This window comes from Protomyctophum bolini (genome assembly GCF_963924005.1).
Source record: "Protomyctophum bolini genome assembly, chromosome: 21".
NCBI lineage: Eukaryota > Metazoa > Chordata > Actinopteri > Myctophiformes > Myctophidae > Protomyctophum > Protomyctophum bolini.
Genome location: NC_137882.1, coordinates 17,163,993 through 17,183,261, shown reverse-complemented (window position 1 = coordinate 17,183,261; position 19,269 = coordinate 17,163,993). Strand labels below are relative to the sequence as shown.

At 39.8% G+C, this 19,269-nt stretch overlaps 2 protein-coding genes and 1 long non-coding RNA gene across 3 annotated transcripts in view; 2 read left to right on the top strand and 1 right to left on the bottom strand.

The window, feature by feature from the left end:
• LOC308336388 overlaps window positions 1–19,269 on the top strand; it is a 668,236-nt gene that overhangs the window by 630,996 nt on the left and 17,971 nt on the right. The window lies entirely within an intron of this gene.
• Window positions 2,593–7,710, top strand: LOC308335981 (elastase-1-like; the record flags this gene model as incomplete). The annotated part of the gene is made up of 8 exons (XM_080793222.1): window positions 2,593–2,626; window positions 3,191–3,276; window positions 3,913–4,013; window positions 4,485–4,610; window positions 5,358–5,494; window positions 5,987–6,132; window positions 6,678–6,839; window positions 7,684–7,710. 8 exons carry the CDS (start codon window positions 2,593–2,595, stop codon window positions 7,708–7,710), a joined length of 819 nt encoding a protein of 272 aa, XP_080649348.1.
• rbis (ribosomal biogenesis factor) lies at window positions 8,145–17,952 on the bottom strand. Its single transcript, XM_080793631.1, has 4 exons — window positions 17,876–17,952; window positions 13,358–13,488; window positions 12,231–12,347; window positions 8,145–9,513 (listed from the first exon to the last, which is right to left on the bottom strand). The coding sequence occupies exons 2-4, from the start codon at window positions 13,472–13,474 to the stop codon at window positions 9,445–9,447; spliced, it is 303 nt and encodes a 100-aa protein (XP_080649757.1). The 5' UTR covers window positions 13,475–13,488; window positions 17,876–17,952; the 3' UTR covers window positions 8,145–9,444.

The following is a 19,269-nucleotide window of genomic DNA, read 5'->3' as shown; positions in this document are numbered from 1 at the left end:
TAAATAAAGACTACGTTTACATGTCAGGTTTCCTGACACATGGGCCTAGTCCTACCTCATTTAATTTCAGATATTAAACTTTATAAGACATAACAAATATAAAAAGGTGAGAATGAGTCTGCACCATGAAAAGATTCAACATGTCTTTGGCATGGTGTTTCGTCATGCCCATCAGTGACATTGGCATGTAGCCAAATTGTTGCGTCACTCACCACAAGAAGGTATATCACAACCAACGTACTGTATCTGGTCACTTCACCAGTGATCAATCATGGTGACAATTAAAGTTATTAGTGCAGCCGCGCACGGCAGCCGGCGAAAACTAGAGTTTTCAACAGGCCCAAAATGTAAGGCCCTGGGCTGGGCCCTCATCAAACCCTGTACACTCAAGACACTGTTTCAGACACTGAAATTTTAGGCCGGGACTCAAGTCACGCTCCATATATGGCCAGTACAGGCTTCATTCCATATGTTGATCTGACCCCCACCTCTCCCTACCTTTGGATCATATGGAGCTGATCAGTTCTGACATTATTATGTTAATCTGACTACATCAAACCCTGTACACTCAAGACACTGCTGTGACCTATAGGACGGATGCATGCACGCCACCACGCCCTGTCATTTTAGTTCTGCCTCTTGGCCAGTTCCCACTTGTAAAAGAGATGCAGTCTCTGTGTGTTTTTACTGGTTAAAGAAAGGTTACAAAACACACACACACACACACACACACACACACACACACACACACACACACACACACACACACACACACACACACACACACACACACACACACACACACACACACACACACACACACACACACACACACACACACACACACACACACACACACACACAGTTAAATGCATGTTATTACAAAAGTAGGCTACTGTACATTATCGAACCATTCGATTAGCATACCTGGATGGTATTCCCATGTGAACAGGACACCAGCCTCACTCCTCACTAAATGCCAGAGGTGGAATTAGTAGCCTACATTTTTTTAAGTACTGTGGACTTAAGTACAATGTTGAGGTATTTGTTACTTTCCTGGAGTAGGCTATTTCCAATGTTTTATACTTTTACTCCACTTATCTCAGAGTTAAATATTGTACTTTTTACTCCACCACAATTCTATAATGTTTAGCCTATATAACTTTGGTTACTATAGTTACTTTATAAATTTAGATTATTATTACAAAACATAATTAACCACTTCAGCTCTATTTCATTCACATCTGTACATTACAGTTACTTTGCCTATTTGAAAATAGCAGATGCAAGCTCATTGTGAGCATTCCGTAGCAGTAGTGTCTCAGAGCCTCTGCCTGACCAAAAGCCTAATTCCCCTATAGGCTCCAGTGGTTTTCATTTCAACCAGTGATCCGGGGACCACCAGTTGTCCTTTTCCATTCCAGGTGGTCCTACTCCCTAGCTAAATGATGGAGAGTTGGTAACCAAATGGAGATATTTATCTCTTGAGAGCATAAAATGAAACCAAATGGAAACCACATTTTACGTTCTTAAGAGTTAAATTATTCTTAAACATCTGCATTACATAATGTACAGTCACAATTAGACAATATATAAGAATTGTTATTTTGATTCATGTTTTGCCTGTTATCTCTCCTATGGTACCACATCAATAGGAATCAAAGGAAAACCATAGACCTTGATATGAAAATTATATTTTGTTCTTTTTTGGTTTAAATTAGTTTATATTTGATAGGTATACTTTATACATTACCACACTACATGATTTTATACACATCTCATACTAATGACCGCAATGGAAACAAGCTGTAAGCGATTTTCGCGATTTTTATGTACTTTTTTTTCATGTCAGAAATACTGAGTTTATCTGGCTGCATTGAAGTGCATGATTGTACTTTTCATGGTCTACTTGTTTAGAATTGCTTTAAAATGTTATAGTATGATTGAACTTTACATGGTTTTATTTATATTGTTTAGTATTGTTTTTAAAAGTTCTAATATAATAAAAGCAAAGTAACTTGGGAGAAAAATAACAATATATTAAAGACTCACAATATAAATCGAATCGGCATCCTATGTAAATGAATCGTATCGGGGGGAAAATGAATCGTCACACATTAGATTATTCGTACACTTAGTTTTGTCTTATTTGCGGCCATGTGAACTGCAGAACCATGTCTTTCTCCAAGAAGAACTGCAGCTGTTGAGCCGTCTATAGTACACTGCTATCAGTGAGGACATTTAGGTTTATTTTACACACCTGCTCTGCTGATTTTGCTTAAAGTTTGACCCACCTGTGTCGTTATCAGCTACCAATGACAAAAAATTTAAAAAAAAAAGACTAACTGCTTACATCTTAGGTTCCACTTTTTAAATTTCTCAATGATGAAAACACATAGGCCTATACCTCAATTTAATGTTATTAAACTTTATGAGAATTAGTCAGCACCAAGAAAAGATTCAACATGTCTTTGACAATGTGTTTCATCATTCCCATCATTGACATTGGCATGTAGCCAAATTGTTGCGTCACTCACCACAAGAAGGTATATCACAACCAACGCACTGTATCTGGTCACTTCCCCATCCAAGATGATACGACTCACGGCCCTCTTGTGTTGCATTGGTAAGTCTTACAGAAGAGGCAAAATTATGAGTTTGGATTATTATTTTAATTCTTTCTTGTAGTTTTATTTTGGCAGTGATGGAAGAAGTAAAAAATATTTTACTTAAAGGACATGATCGGTAGTGCTATGGGTCATTTCAGTTTTGGTCATTTCAAACAAGATTAAGTGTAAGAACAATAGCTTCTATTATAGCAGGCTAACTTTCCAGGAATAGAAAGCAGGCTGTTTCTATTTGCTTGGAAATATCGACATCGATGATGTCAGTAGGTGGGTTTCAGAACTACACAGCCCTCATCTGAGGCACAGACTGAGTAGACAAAAATGGTGCCATCTTTTAATGAGCATTAATGAGGACCAATTAAGATAGGTTGAAAATGTGTGAAGTCGTCCTTTAAGTAAAAGTATCTACCATATTGTAGAAATAGTCAAAGTACTGAAGTAATAAATAGTACTAAAGTAGTAAATATCCTTAAAGTTTCAAAAGTAAAAGTACTCATTATGTGGAAATTCTCATTTCACAAGTTTTCAAAATGTATAAAAAATACTAACTGCTCTGTGTGCAGGATTGATTTGTGCTGAGGCACCCTTCAGCAACGATGAGAGGGTGGTAGGAGGCACAGAGGCTGAACCCCATTCCTGGAAATACCAGGTAGAAATATAGGCCTCCACACATTTCACTACTGTACCGATTTGCTTGGAATTATTTATCCATAAAGTTCACATCACAGTTGGAAAAGAACACCAGTTTATGTGTGCTGTACCATATTGAATGCAATGTGCTTACTGCTTATAATTTTTACTGTGGTAAAATTATGTATTTTTTGTAACTGCTTCACATTGCTTTTTTTGTCATTAGCTTTGCTTTGTATTTTTGCTGTTTTGTAACACATTAATCTATTAGCCTTATAGGCTCTGCAGGGCTGTACCTTAGCGTCTTGAAAAAAGAAACATACTGTAATATCAGTTAATTTTTCATTGTACTTCCCCTTTTGTGATGACATGAGTGGTAATTTGTCAGTAAAAATGTCCATTTGATTTCTTTGAGTTGGATGATTATGAAAATCTGAATGTATGTTACAAGAAAGTTTTTGTTGTGTCAAATTGTATATCTCAAGCTTGGGAGAGATGACACTTTGCATAAATCTGATCTTTAATGTCTTGGAATGTAGCGTGGTAAAGTGTAATTGTAAAATGGATTCTTTAGAAATCCACAAAATAAATGAATCAATAAATGAATGAATGAGCTGAGTGGCAACTGCCTCCATATTGTTTTGATATTTTGTAGGTTTCTCTCCAAGCACACGATGGTGGTGATAGCTACTACCACATCTGTGGAGGCACCCTTGTTGAGTCCACCCACATCCTGACTGCAGCCCACTGTGTCAGGTAGGACTCTCACTGTTATCCACACGGGAATTAACCCTCCTTAGACTTTGTAGAGAAGTTAAATTCCCTGTTAACTTATCTAGTTGTTATCTTTCTTTAATTCTATATATTTAGGCTACCCTTATTTTATTACAAATTGGAATATGCTAAAGCCAGTGTGTAGATTATTTTTCACACAATGCCAGCATGGTGTTAAAATGTCTAAATAATCATTGTTAACTCTATATGTGGAAACTTTTTGTTGTTTTTAAGAGCCTACACTGTAGGCTCTTAAAAACAACACAAAGATCATGCCTATATATTCTAGCAGTGCCTGACTGAGACATCGAGCGTGCGTCCGCAACTGGTTGTGGCCCCCATCAAGTGACCTTTTGACCAATGCGGCCCTCGCAATCCAACCTGTATCAAATATATTGTATCCTAACCTGAAAGTGTTGTTGATTGTGTTTCATATCTTTGTGTTATTGACAGTGTGGATGGTAAGTACCGCGTGGTGCTTGGAGAGCATGACCTCTATGAAGACGGCGGCACTGAGCAGATAGTCGACGTGGAGAAAGTTATTATCCATCCGGGCTGGAAAGGTGACCTTGGCATTGGGTAAAGATTATCACGTCACTAACCCTACAATATTGATTAGGAGCTGTAGACGTTAAACTACCAATCAGAAATGTAAAAGGTTTTCTGCACATTTCAGCTCACAGTGCAATTGCTCATGTTAAACTAAAGGGATACAAGAAGAGTGGGCACCAAGAAAGAGTGGGCACCTCAATGTTGAATAATAATATTAAGAAGAATTTGGAAAATGTACATGATTTAAACATGCACGGTAGAACATAATAAGACATAATTTTACCCTTCAACATATTGTTTATGCCCCAAATGACTGGCTATGCAGGTTTTGTAGCAATTGTTAGATTTATTAGGCTTTAATTGTCGAATGTTCAAGCATGGCCTAATCATGTATGGATTTGTTTTTACGTCCGGATACCCAATCCAGGACAGGCTTCAGAGTAGAAGTTCAGACGCGCCTCCTCAGGAGACTTGAACCCATTTGATTTGGCATTAGGAATCTGTTGCGACCCATGCCCTTGCTGACGTCGACCCCAGGCAGGGTTCGAACCCACAACCTTCCGCATGAAAGGCATATGGAAGGTTGTGGGTTCGAATGTCATATGCTCTAACTAACCACTACACTACTTTACATTATTTATTAAAAGAAAATATGCCAATGGCAATTTAAAATCGAGATGCCCACTCTTCCTTGGTGCCCAGTCTTCCGGTTATCAACTAAAGTTGTTTGTTCTTCAGTAAGATGACGAGTATTCTTCTATATTTGCCTCACAGAAATGATATTGCTCTGCTGAAACTGTCTGAAGCAGTATATGACAACGGCTTCGTGGAACTGGCTGCCCTACCATATGCTGAACAAACGCTGCCCCACAATTTCACTTGTTACGTCACTGGCTGGGGGCGGCTTGGCGGTATGTATTCTGAATTTAACCCTTCTATTAGGAGCAAAAAATTGGGGAGGAGCGTAAATATTGTGTGTGTGTGTGTGTATATATATATATATTAGAGATGTCCCGATACTGTATCGGTATCGGAAAAGTATCGGATCGGCCCATATTTGGTCATATCGGTATCAGCAAAGTCTAACCACCAGGGGTAAGCGGTTGACACTATGGCAGGTAAAATGTTGGGGCATGTGGAGTTTGCTTTCGAGTTGCCCAAACTGCAATTGCACATTTGAGTGAGGAGTCTGCTATAAACACAACACGAGATATATAGTTAGAAAGCTATAAACATTATTCCCGGGCGGTGGACTTCAAAATAAGATATTTTTTCTTTTTGAATTATAAATATTATTCTCTGGTATCGGTATTCGGTATCGGCTAACACAGAAATTGTGGTATCGGGATTGGATCGGAAAACTAATCGGGACATCCCTAATATATATGTATATTTTCTTTTAGGTGAAAATGGTTCACCAGACAAGCTGCAAGTGGCTCCTCTGAATGTGGTAGAGACATCGATTTGTTCACAGCCTGAGTGGTGGGGAAGCAGCATCATGAAGACTGTGGTGTGTGCTGGAGGGGATGGAGTCACCGCAGGCTGCCAGGTACTGGAACACAACTCTCCAGGACTGAGAGACTCAGCACTGCAGTGCGATGTGATGCGAGACTCAGGGACTCGTGTTGTTAGCTAAGCTGTCTGTTACGCCATAGTGCATCTACGTAGGTGGTGCGCTTCTGAATTGCCTCTCCTGGCTTTACCCTGGGTTGGCTCCATAGTGTCAGTTTGCTTGCCTCTAGTTCCAGGTGCCTGACACAGTGCCCTGCCAGCCTCATCCTTCTCTCTCAGACGTATTTGTCTGTGGCCCGTGGTAGGTCCCCGTTGAGGACCACATTTCAGATGTGATCCATCCATGTGACACCTACTGCCATTCGTATCATTCTTGTGTAGACTCCATCCAGGGCCCTTTCCTGTTGTGTTGTGAGGGTCCATGTCTCTCTGCAGTAAATACTTGTGCTGGCTGCCATCTTCCCAGCTGTCTTCCCATCCGTATATTGGAAAGGTTTCATTCTGAATGAAGAAATATTGTCCATTTTGTTGTAAATGCAGTCAGTCAAATGGAGGTTGACCATGACTCTCCTTTATTCTCAGGGCGACTCTGGTGGTCCTCTGAGCTGCAAGACTGAAGAAGGTGATGATGCACTCTGGACAGTCCATGGTGTGGTCAGCTATGGTCCAGCTGGAGGGTGTAACCAGGTCAACAAACCCACCGTCTTCACCCGAGTCTCCTACTTCACTGACTGGATCTATGACGTAAGCCATGTTGCATCTGTGTTTTAGGGCTGTCTTCGAAAAAAAGATATTCCTTGTCAACTTTTCCTAGTCAGTGGTTCTTCTCAACCTTTTCTGGACCAGGGCCCACTTGAAAAAGCGTTTGCGGACTACCCATCTGACCACTTAACACGGCAGCCAAAAGGCTTTAAAAAAAGAAAATTATATACTGTATATATATAAAATTATGTTATCATTAAAATCTTAGCGTTTACTTTAAAAATACCTTTGCGGACCACCAGTGGTCCCTGGTCCACAGGTTGAGAATCACTGACTAATAATAGCTGAATTAATCGTGAAATTATGTTCAATAGTGTTTGCTGGAGAGACCAGCTTTTGCAAGTCAGTGAGGTTGAGAACTGAACATTTCAATTTCATTGTTGCTGTCGGGCAGAAACTCCCAATATTTCAAATGTAAATTAATGCCATAGCCTATACTTTTGCCATGATGCAAGGCATTTGGGGTTTGTAGACAAGCTATTTTTTAACTCAGAAAAGTAACAGTATTGGACAAACAACAGCAACAATATTCGGTATCTAGAGATTACAAAAGATGTGCTCATAATTCTTCAAGAAATAATACCCATAAAAAGAACTACTAATCAACGAACAACGTCTTAATCGACGGAGGCCAAACCCTCTGATTAATCGATTATTCTATGGGGTCTACTGTGTTCATAGGGTAGTATAATATGGTTGGATTATAGCCTATCTACGCCTGTCTGAGTAATTAGTATAATTACTAATTTCTCATTTGTTTAAAAAAAGGAAATAAAATGCACTATTATCATATGTCTGAATTTGACCCTTTCCAATTTATTTGCAGACCATAATGCCACCTGAGGAGGAATAAAAGGAGTAAGGAATAAAAGTAAAATGTTGTAAAACACCTCATGGTTTGTTGTTTCCTTCAAAGTCAAAATGAGAAGTCATATTGATCTCATCAAATGGTGGTCTGTGGCTCAAATGCCAAATGAATAAACAATGAAACTTGACATGGAAAGGGTTGAAATAATATATATACATTTATATAATACTAATACCAACTGAGGCAACCCGAGCCTTTGGTTTTCATTTGCTATGAATTTTAAGTATTTTGTGAGTTAAGTCTTGAAAGTATGAAAGATGCAAAATTCCCCCACCACAGAGATCAAAGTAGCAGAAATGGGGACAAGATATGCTGACAGAAACTAGTTCAGAGTACCGGTAGCTGTAGTAATGTTTATCGCAGATAGGAAACAAACAGAAGTATTCTTTTGATTATATAAATAAATATGCAAACCCGTGTTTTATTTGTTTGTTTCGCATTTTATTCGTCTTTTTAATTATTGTTTGAAATAACAATTCATTAATTAATTCTTTATTAAAAAAATAAGGCTAAATCAAAAATCATCTTGCATAGCCCCAGCTTATAAACTAAAATACTTAACAGGGGTAAAACTAAAAGGGATACAGAAAATAATCATCATCCTGATACGACTGTAATCCTGACTCGACTTTACCGAAAATACGCAATCCCTCGTTGAGTGATTGCAATTTTCACTGAACGTAGAATTGGGACGTTAAGGTTCATGTGGTTAATACATAAATGCAGTTATTTTTGTCATTATCAAATGACCAAACACCTGCATGGGCATTAAATACATAGATCTTTCTGCAAGAACTCAAAAGATGTGCACATCATGAGGAGTAGAGTTCCGATACCAGCATCGGAAAAGCTGCCGACACTGCCTAAAATGTAGGTATTGGCGAGTGTGCCAGTCTATGCCATTCCGTAATTATAAAATGTAGTCGTCAAATATTTTCGTATGCTCAGTTGACATTGCACTACCACTGAATGTAGTATACAATCCAGCATAATCATATTTAAACTGGGGACACCACACCCTGACAAAGCATTTGGAATTGTTGGAGTTGAGGCATTACATTTAGTTTCCACAGATACATACTGTATTGTGAAATTATTATTATTTGACCATGTTTGACCAGTTTTTATAGTATAGTTTGTCGATTACTTTCCATGCAGTAATGGTCTTTTTCTTGGGGTATTAAAAAGGTCTCATCTAGGGACCGCCCCACAGGTTGAGAACCACATTATTGTAGCAGTGGTTCTCAACCAGTGGTGCGGGGACCACCAGTGGTCCTTGAGGGGGATCCAGGTGTTCCCCCAGTGAAATGATGAAGAGTTGGTAACCAAATGGACCCTTCTAGATCTTTAAGATCTCTTGAGAGCGTAAAATGAAACCAAATGGACCCGTATGGGTCCATTTGGGTCCATCTTCTCAAGAGTAAAATTATTGTTAAACATCTGCATTACTTAACTTACAAGAAGTCGACATACATAATTAGAGACTGTAGAATAATTGTTATTTTGATCGAATTGTTATCTCTCCAGAGTCCAAACATACCAACATCAACACAGCATGGAATTGTGGACAAGATCCTATCCAACGACAACAAAACATTCTATGCTTCGGGTCTGAGAGGTTAAATCTCATGGTGGTCCGTGGCTCAAATGTTGAATAAATAATGGGCCTTGATGCAAAAAGGGTTGAAAACCAGTTAAACCACTGTACTGTATGGTGAGCTAAAGCTGAGAGAAGAGCTGGGCGGCATTGTCCACGTTCACCGATTCCTTTGGCGCTTCTCTGACAGCCTGATAAGAAACAAATAAGAAAACCAGTCAAGGCATGAGAATTCAACCTTAATAAGCTGGAGTGATATTTACGTTCAAATAAGTGAGCTATATTTTAATAGTAATCACTGCTACAGAGTGTTTGTTCAGTAACAGGGGTCTCCCCCATAGGCAATGTTTGGCTCTCCCAGCTCTTTATATATATATATATATATATATATATATATATATATATATATATATATAAAATGCACTCATTTTATCATACTATAGCCCAGGGGTTCCCAAACTTTTTTGGACCAGGTACCCCTTTTGGGGTAGATATTTTTCCAGGTACCCTCTCATCCTCGCAACACGGATAACAATATATTTACAACCACAAGCAGTGTTTCCTGCAGGAAAAAGCTTTGGCATGGTGCTGGGCACAGGCCGCAATTTTGATTAATTAATTAATTAATTTGATTCATTAATTAATAAGATTAATACATTAAGATTAATTTGTATTATTGCTCTTGTATTGCTATTGGAGACACTGGGGGGACACTGGGCAGGCACTGAGGAGGCACTGGGGAGACACTGGGGAGGCACTCAGGGGCACACTGGGGAGGCACTCGGGGGGCACACTGGGGAGGCACTGGGGAGGCACTGGGGAGACACTGGGGAGGCACTGGGGAGGCACTGGGAAGGCACTCAGGGGGACACTGTCTAAATGTAGACGTCTAAATGTATACGTCTAAATGTAGACGTCTAAATGTAGACGTCTAAATGTAAGTTTGGGAACCACTGCTTTAAACACTTTAGCACTTTATGAACATGAACAAAATAGATGGGTCCCCCCTGGAACTCCCTCAGGTACCCCTGGGGGTCCCCGGACATCACTTTGGGAACCACTGGTCTAAATGTATACAGACGTCTAAATGTAGACGTCTAAATGTAGACGTCTAAATGTAAGTTTGGGAACCACTGCTTTAAACACTTTAGCACTTTATGAACATGAACAAAATAGATGGGTCCCCCCTGGAACTCCCTCAGGTACCCCTGGGGGTCCCCGGACCCCACTTTGGGAACCACTGGTCTAAATGTATACAGACGTCTAAATGTAGACGTCTAAATGTAGACGTCTAAATGTGTACGTCTTCTCTTATGGGGGTCCCTGGCATATCTTTTCAAATGGGGGTCCACGGGCTAAGTCAATTTGGGGGTCCTTGACATGAAAAAGTTTGGGAACCACTGCTTTAAACACTTTAGCACTTTATGAACATGAACAAAATAGATGGGTCCCCCCTGGAACTCCCTCAGGTACCCCTGGGGGTCCCCGGACCCCACTTTGGGAACCACTGCTATAGCCAATCAGCATGTGAGTCAATGTCAATCATGTAATGTTATTTTTGATTTTCTGATTATGGTTCGTTAAATATGATTATGTACTTATTCTAATTTCCATATATATATATACGTTAGCCATTAGTTCGCTCCTTACAGTTGTGGAGCTAAGCTTACATATCAAGACTGTCAGCAGTGTTGTTTACGCTGTGCCATTGCGGCCAGTATTGCTGGCATGTTTACTGTCTCTGTTTCTCAAGTGTCCCTTCTCGCTCGCCATCTCTCTCGAGAACCGGTGAAAACCGCGTGAGATCTTGATCCCTCCTCATTGGAATGGCCAGACCGGTCATGTGACGGCTCATTGGCCATGAACCGTCACCTATAAAAAAAGACTCATTCGTAGTTTTTCCATGTGTTGTCGTTAGCTTTTAGTTAGGTCAGTTTACTGTTTAGTCTCTCCATTTTATTTGAGGGAAACCATACCATTGTAAGTTGCACTGTTCCACTCAAATATATATATCCTATGTATAATATAGTCTACTATTGATCCTCTATTATAAATGATTGCCAATATACTTGAAAGTCGATTAACTTCATGTAATTGAGCCATTTGTATTTAAGAACAAACCTGTAACTTTGTAAACTTTTTGACTGAGTACAAGTAAAGTCTTATTTAACTTTGAGTGAGGTTTCCTGTCCAGTTTATATGTATACCCATGACCCCTAGACATATTGGGCCTTAACAATTACAAAGCATGAATTAAATGAAAAATATAAACGAGAGAAAAATATAGAATCGCCACTGGTCTCCCCATTTCCCCAGCACTCCCCTAGCAGTTAACAGAAGATTTTTTCAGGTCACTCTGTATACCAATTTCATGAGAGAGAACTCTCGTACAGGATAAATAAAGTGAACTTGGAAGTGATAAAACAAACACTTAGCAGACAAAATTGGAACTGAAACACTGTCAAATTGAAGCCGATAAATCGGTACTTTCTCCCGATTGCCTGAAAAATGTGTTCCTTAACTTTCTAACAAGTTTAAGTGGCACTATGTAACTTTTCTTTCATGAAACTTTTCATTTGTAAATTTTGTACACTCTCAGATGTTTTATTCCGAAAGACCCCCATAACTCTGAGAACCGCTGTCCACTGGAGACTGACATTCAGTCATTTGGATTTATGATCAAAATAAGAACATTATAATGGTGCGTAAAAAACAAATTTAGAATTTGCCGTGGCCAAGTCTTTGCCACGGTCACATTTGTCCGTGTATGGAGTGGACATATTGATGACCCATGCGCAGGAAAATGGGTTCAAATCCGAGGTAGAAGAGGAAGGTTACATACTGCAGCTTTAAAGCTTGATGAAAATGAAACCATTGCAGACTGATACAGCCCACCACCGTCATTTACCTGGACTTGTTTCATGGGTTCAGGAGCGACAGACTTTGAAACACTCGTTACATCCCTCTGGATTTCTGTGAAGATCTGGTTGAGGTTCTCTACTTTCTCATTCTTCACTGCATTGATCTGTAATCATGGATTAAAGCAATGGAAATTCTCACGACTGAAAATGTTTGTACGGCCAGGTCCTAATATGTGATTTGTGAAACACAATGAAAGGCACCTTTGCTTGTATATGAAATACCCCAGAGTATTAAGATTTTATGGACGATGCTTCTGAACATATTAATAGTTTGACCACTTTAAAATGCTCCGATCATAAAATAACCGAAAATAGTCTATCCACAATTTCTCAGTGCGTTACAGTTACAAACGCATTGAGAGCTTGTAGATCGGCTATTTTCACTGCGGAATCCATATGACTGAAGTCTGAAAACAGTGGTAGCGACTGAGAACTTTAATGCATGTGTAATGCAAAAAACAATCCACTGTCAGCCTGTTCAACAATTCCACAAGTCGCAAATTGAACTAATTGCAAAACTGGACCTTGTGTCAGTGGATTAAAATGTCATACCACAAATCTAATGGTGCATTCACACAGGCAGACGCAACGACGCAAAGACACGCGAGTTGATTTGGAGCAGCTACATGCATCATTACGTCTTTGCAACGTCATGGTGCTGGCTTCCATTGACAATGAATGGTAGACTGCATTGTTGCATCTGCCCGTGTGAACGCACCAATAAATTGAGGACTGCATTGTTACTTGCTTTGTCCATGTGAAAAAACAGAAGATTTAAAATAATAATAATACTTATAATAATTATTTGAAAACTTACTAGTTAATTTTAAGATACCCATAACCCCTTCAAACCTATTATATGCTTGTAGATCTGCTATTTTCAAAATACTTTTTTATACATGACGAACTTGTGAAATGGGATATACTGCATAACGATTAACGAGTACTTTTATCAATGGTACTTTAAGTATATGTTGATGCCAATACGTTTGTACTCTTCCTCAAATAAATTGAGACAATGTTACTTATGTATTTCTAGTTCTACATTGTGGTTGTATTGATACTTTTACTCAAGTAAAGAATTTCAGCACTTCTTCCACCACCGGTCACTTACGTGTTTTAGAGAAGAGGTGACAGGCTTCGATTTGTTCTTGTTTTTGGATTTGGATTTGGATGCAATTTGAAAGACATTCTGTTTCTGTTTCTTGCCTTTTTGCTTGTTTTTCGCCATGCCTGCTTATTAACCTATGGGAAAAGAAAAACACCAGTCATTTTCAAATATTTCTGACATTATCATGAGTCAAGACCTATATGTTGTTGGTTTCACATCCTTGGTTTCAAACCAAAACTGATAATGTACAGCAGATCTTGACAGTGTTGCAGGTTGGGTTGATCTATAGTGCCACCTGGTGGTGTCAACACAGCAGTTGCATGGTCAAGATTCAAGATTCAAGATTGCTTTATTTTGTCATCATTTCCAACTGTAGCAGCAGAAAAAAACGAAATTACGTTTCTCCTAGTTCTCCTGTTTTTCTTCATCAGATTACAAGCAAAACCAACTGAAGATAAACCTTCTAGTATCTAGTTTGTCTCAGTTTACACTTGTTGCTTGTTATTGTTACATGGCTACAAAGTACAAACAAACCGCTCTGAAACAAACCAGACCAGGGGTCTTCAACACGGGGGTCAGGGAACCCTAGTTAGTGGGTCCTCAAAGTTATCCCTCATTTGTGTGATTTTGTACATTAACCACTTGAATTAAACCCTAGCATCTATTCTGAGGGGAATTAGACAAAAACAGCAGATCTACTAGCTCACAACGCATTGTGTTGTGAGCTGGTAGATCAGCTATTTTTGGCAAAATGGTTTGGTGAAGAGGGGAAAAGTAGAAAACCAAGAGACATGAGCCAAAGGTCAAGTTGACTTTGTATTGAGTGTTTAAGTTAAGTGGTTAAACTTAAATGTAAAATAATAATAATTATTATATAAGATAGCTCGAACCAGTGCTGGTTGTCTCGTTACAGCCCGCTGCAATGGTGTTCGATCCGAACTTAAACCGGGATGCTGAAGCTTCCAATACAATGAATGCTAGTAGAGTTGCAAGGCCTGAATCTTCTTTGCGTGGTACTTGGAGTATCTCTCGTGTCCAGAGCAGGAGCCACAATCGAACAGACTCTAACACATTTATGATCCTTCTTTAATATGGTTAATTAGATGTGTGTCACGATGATGTCACCCGTGTATATCCATATTTGGGGTTTCTGGTGTCTGATGTCAGTGCTGGATATCGCTGTTGTCGTCATACATGGGGCTATAGGTTATCCCCATATATGGAGCTCTAAGTGAAAGCCTAAGCACAAGCATTGTACACATAGTAGCATGACAATACCTATACCAGTGGTTCACAAACTTTAAGACATGGACCCTATTGGCCACATACGCCCTGGCCCATCTGGAAATGTTTCATGCCAGGGACCCCCCAGAAGAGAAGATTTATGTTTTTTTTAAATGCATAGTTTTGAATAATGGCATTTTTAAAAACATGCATTTTTTAAATAATCAATTAATTAATTAATGTAAATTAAGCAAGTACCTTAATTCAAGTACAAATATTTTTTTGAGAGAGCACATTTCACTTCACTTGTAGTCGAGCAATATTTGACCAGAAATACTGGCCTGAACAACCCTCTATGAGAAGACCACAAGGGGAGGTAAATGCAATTTCCCATAGAAAGGAGTTGTAATTCACTGTGGCAGCTTTTTTCCATTTCACCATTTCTCCTTTAGAATATAGTGTTTTGTATTTGTTGATGAAATTTATTGTTATCCAGTTTAGCCTTAATGTCAAACTGTACCTTGTGCTGACTGTTAACTAACATTTCTGAATTAAGTATTCAATCAATCAGAACTTGTGAAAATGAGGCCATATTAGGCCTACAGCACAGACTTGTGGGATAATTTTAATTATCCCTACAGTGGGATAATTTTAGTTTTCTAAACATACAATGGTCAGCAGAATGATCTGAATGTGTCAACAAATCCAGATAAGACCATTTCCATAGCTCCAGTCATCACCCACATAGTTAACCTCTCCATCAAACAAGGACAGGTCCCCAGAGATTTTAAACTGGCCAAAGTAACCCCCCTGTACAAAAAAGGGAGCAAATTAGAACCCGGCAACTACCGCCCTATTTCTATTCTAAGCTCCATCTCGAAAGTGATGGAAAAAATAGTCTATGAACAGGTTGAAAAGTATCTTGCCACTAATAAATTGTTGTACGAGTTCCAATCTGGTTTCAGAACATCCCACTCCACTGACACATGCCTTCTCTATTTGAGCGACCACATCAAACACGAGGTGGATGCTGGAAAATACTGCGGCATGGTCATGCTGGACCTCCAAAAGGCTTTTGACACCGTGAACCACTCCATACTGGTTAACAAGCTTAAAGCTATTGGTTTTGATAGCACATCAGTGAGCTGGATGCAATCCTACCTGGAGGGGAGAGAACAGATGGTGGAAGTGAACGGAACACTGTCCCCCCCCCTCCCAGTGAGCTGTGGCGTCCCACAAGGAAGCATACTAGGGCCTTTACTGTTCCTAATATATGTAAACGACATGACTTCAGCTTGTGACTGCAACTTGTTCCTGTTCGCAGACGACTCAGCACTGCTGGTCTCGGACAGGAACAAACTGCAGGTTGAAAAGACCCTCAGCTCTGAACTCGGTAGAATCTGCACCTGGCTCGCTGATAACAAACTATCCTTACACCTGGGAAAAACTGAATCCATTCTCTTCGGATCAAATAGTAATCTCAAAAAGGCAGATGGCTTCTTGGTTAGAGTTGGTGATGATATTATCACACGGAAGGATCAAATTACCTACCTAGGTTCCATCCTGGAGGCCAATCTTTCCGGTGATAAGATGGCCACCAACGTAATCAAAAAAGTCAATCAAAGAACAAGATTCCTCTACAGGATCTCCTCACTGGTCGACAAAAACACCTTGAAGACCTTAACAGGAGCCCTTGTACAAGGTTTCTTTGACTATGCATCCACCTCCTGGTACCACAGCACCTCAAAGGCCCTTAAAACAAGGCTCCAGACCTCCCAAAACAAACTGGTCAGGCTCCTACTTGGCCTCACCCCCCGAACCCACCTCACCCCTGCCCACTTTGACAGGCTGGGATGGCTTAGGGTCGACGACAGAGTACAGCATCTTGCAATGGGTCTGGTCCACAAGATTAGATACACCACCAAGATACCCATGTACCTGTCTAAATACTTCCTTAATGTAAACGAAGTCCACACCCACAACACCAGAGGGAGTGCAACAAACCATGTACAACCCAGATTCGGCACAAACAAGGGACTAAATTCTTTTCGCTCCTATGCGACCAAAATGTGGAACGCCCTACCAACAGTCATTAAGACATGTGAATCCCTTGGCTCCTTCAAAACTGCTCTCAAAGGGCACCTCCGGATGGCTGCAATTCGAAACTGGCCTCTGTAAAAGCTGAATTTGTATCTGGATTGTACTATGTTTTTGTATGGACGTGGTGTTGGGTGCCTGCACATATGCACACATGGCATCAACGCATGGTGTTGTGTGCAGGCGCCCTACACTCTGTCTTTGTACTATGGATTGTACTATGTTTTTGTATGGACGTGGTGTTGGGTGCCTGCACATATGCACACATGGCATCAACGCATGGTGTTGTGTGCAGGCGCCCTACACTCTGTCTTTCGTTTTCTTTTCTTTTATCCCCCTGTTCCCCTCACTGTATATATACTTTTTTTCCCTTTTCGCTTCCTATATGATGAATTCCTGTTCTGTTCTTTAACTACATAGAAGTGTCTATTTGTTTGTCTCTAAATGTTTTGATGAATTGAACAATGTGGACCCTGTTGTAAACAAGTGTAAGGCTTAATTGGGTCGTCCACTCACAGTTAACAGTCTTTGTATTGAGTTTGTGCTTGAAATGTACTGTAATTCTACAAACTGTTAATAAAGATTTCAATCAATCAATCAATCCCGATATGTAATGTAATATCACTTGGCCTCATGACAGCGGATCACATTCCCTTGTATTGTTGGGTTGATATTTTGATAATAATCTGTTTACATATTCAGGGCTCCTTCAGGTCGTATAGTATAGTAGTAACAAAGTGTTGATTGATTGATTGAAAAATGCGACGAGGATAAAACCAGAAAAAGCACTGAGACTTGTTTACATCAGGGTCTTCTATTTTCAAGCAGAGTTGGGGTCCCAGTAGCCCCGCGAGTCAGAACCATAGACTGTAAAAAATAGGTCAGAACCCAATGGTAGTAAAGTTTCTGACATTTTTAAGACTTAGATTGAGCTGACCCAGGGGGTCCCGAGAGGGGCTAGGGTCCCAGTACATTCCCAGAGATTAACACAAAAACGTATGCTATATAAACTAAATTCAATTAAAAGTGTTATCCTTTTAGCACTACTATTTGCAAACTGTTAAAGTATTCAATCAAGAAAAAACTATTATGCGTATGAGCGTGTATACTGGCTAAACAACGCACTTCACAAATAATAATAATAATATTAATAATAAACACTTTTGGGTTTTACACAATGGAGTAGATTAGAAGACAAACCTAGTCTAGAAGTTTAGCTATTGTTGATATTCCCTCCTCATGTACGAAAAGCGACGATTCCGACGAAAGCGTGTCCTCTACCGATGACGCACAATGTTTGCGACGGCGACGGAGCAGTACCCAGTACCCATGACAACCATGATGACAACCAAGAGTTGTTTTTTCATCATGTCTTATAGACTTATAGTGTTGATAATAATAATAATAATAATAATAATAATAATAATAATAATAATAATAGATTGTATCAGTGGTGGTAGAAATGTATTCAGTCACATTTGAAAAAGTCAGTGCCTGCCATAAAAAACAAAATGTACCGGGGTAACGATCTGCAAGCTCACAACTTGTGCTTCGCCTTTGCGACACATTGTGAACTCAAGTCCAGTTTTTAGTCCATATTAAAGTTAGGTTGCTGCTTTAATTGTCTAGAAATGCAGCTGCAAAAAAATAAAAAATAATTAATAAATCAGATAGAGCATAGATATTCCCATAAAATGTACCACTACCATCAGGCTTTGTGGCGCAACGGTAGCGCGTCTGACTCCAGATCAGAAGGTTGCGTGTTCAAATCACGTCAGGGTCAAATTTTTTGGAATGTGAAACACGAACACTACAACACACAACAGTCACAATTTGTCCCACGCTGCACTTTAAATGGGAATTTATTTTATAAGAGGAAGATGTCGACTCGTTTTTCATTCCAATACATATTTTCTCACATCTCTCAAGTCTCAACCATAGACTGTAAGGTCTCTCAACCCTTTCAACTTCAATACTGGCAATTCTCTTTTCCATCGCCAGATGGTGGTGAAGAGCTACGTGAAGAGTGCAGTATTACCAGTAGAGCGTTTCTCTAAAAAGTGCCTGTGTTTTTGGCCCAGTGGCGTGCGCCTGTAATCCAAGTTACTGCGTCTGCATGGGACTCTGGGACTGGGAGGCAGACTGGTGGATCGCTTGCTCTGTTCAGAGGGACAGTTCCCCCGGGCTAGCGGGGGGCTTTAATAGTGGTTGGGAAAACCGGCCCAGGCAGGTCGGAAACGCAGGGTCAAAGAAAGCCCCCGTACAGGGGCTGAAAATATAGACACTGCCGCTGTTTGATTGATTGAAGTATTTATTAACAGTATTGGAGAATTACAGTACATTTCAACAACAACTCAATACAAAAACTGTTAACTGTGGACGACACATAAAGCGTTACACTAAATTGTTTACAATAGGGTCCACCCCTTTCAATTCATCAGCACATTTAGAGAAAACAGGAAAATCATCATAAAAGGAGGTAAACTGGAAAAAAAAACATAAACAGTGAGGGGAAAAGGGGTGGGGGGGATTCAGATTCTACGGGGCCAGTTTCGAATTGCAGAGCGGTTTTGAAGGAGTCAAGGGATTCACTA

Coding starts and splice junctions, on each gene's coding strand:
- rbis (XM_080793631.1), bottom strand. CDS start 13,474: ATGGCGAAAAACAAGCAAAAAGGCAAGAAACAGAAACAGAATGTCTTT. Junction 12,348..13,357: donor TCACCTCTTCTCTAAAACAC/GTAAGTGACCGG, acceptor CCATGATTACAG/ATCAATGCAGTGAAGAATGA. Junction 9,514..12,230: donor AACCCATGAAACAAGTCCAG/GTAAATGACGGT, acceptor GTTTCTTATCAG/GCTGTCAGAGAAGCGCCAAA.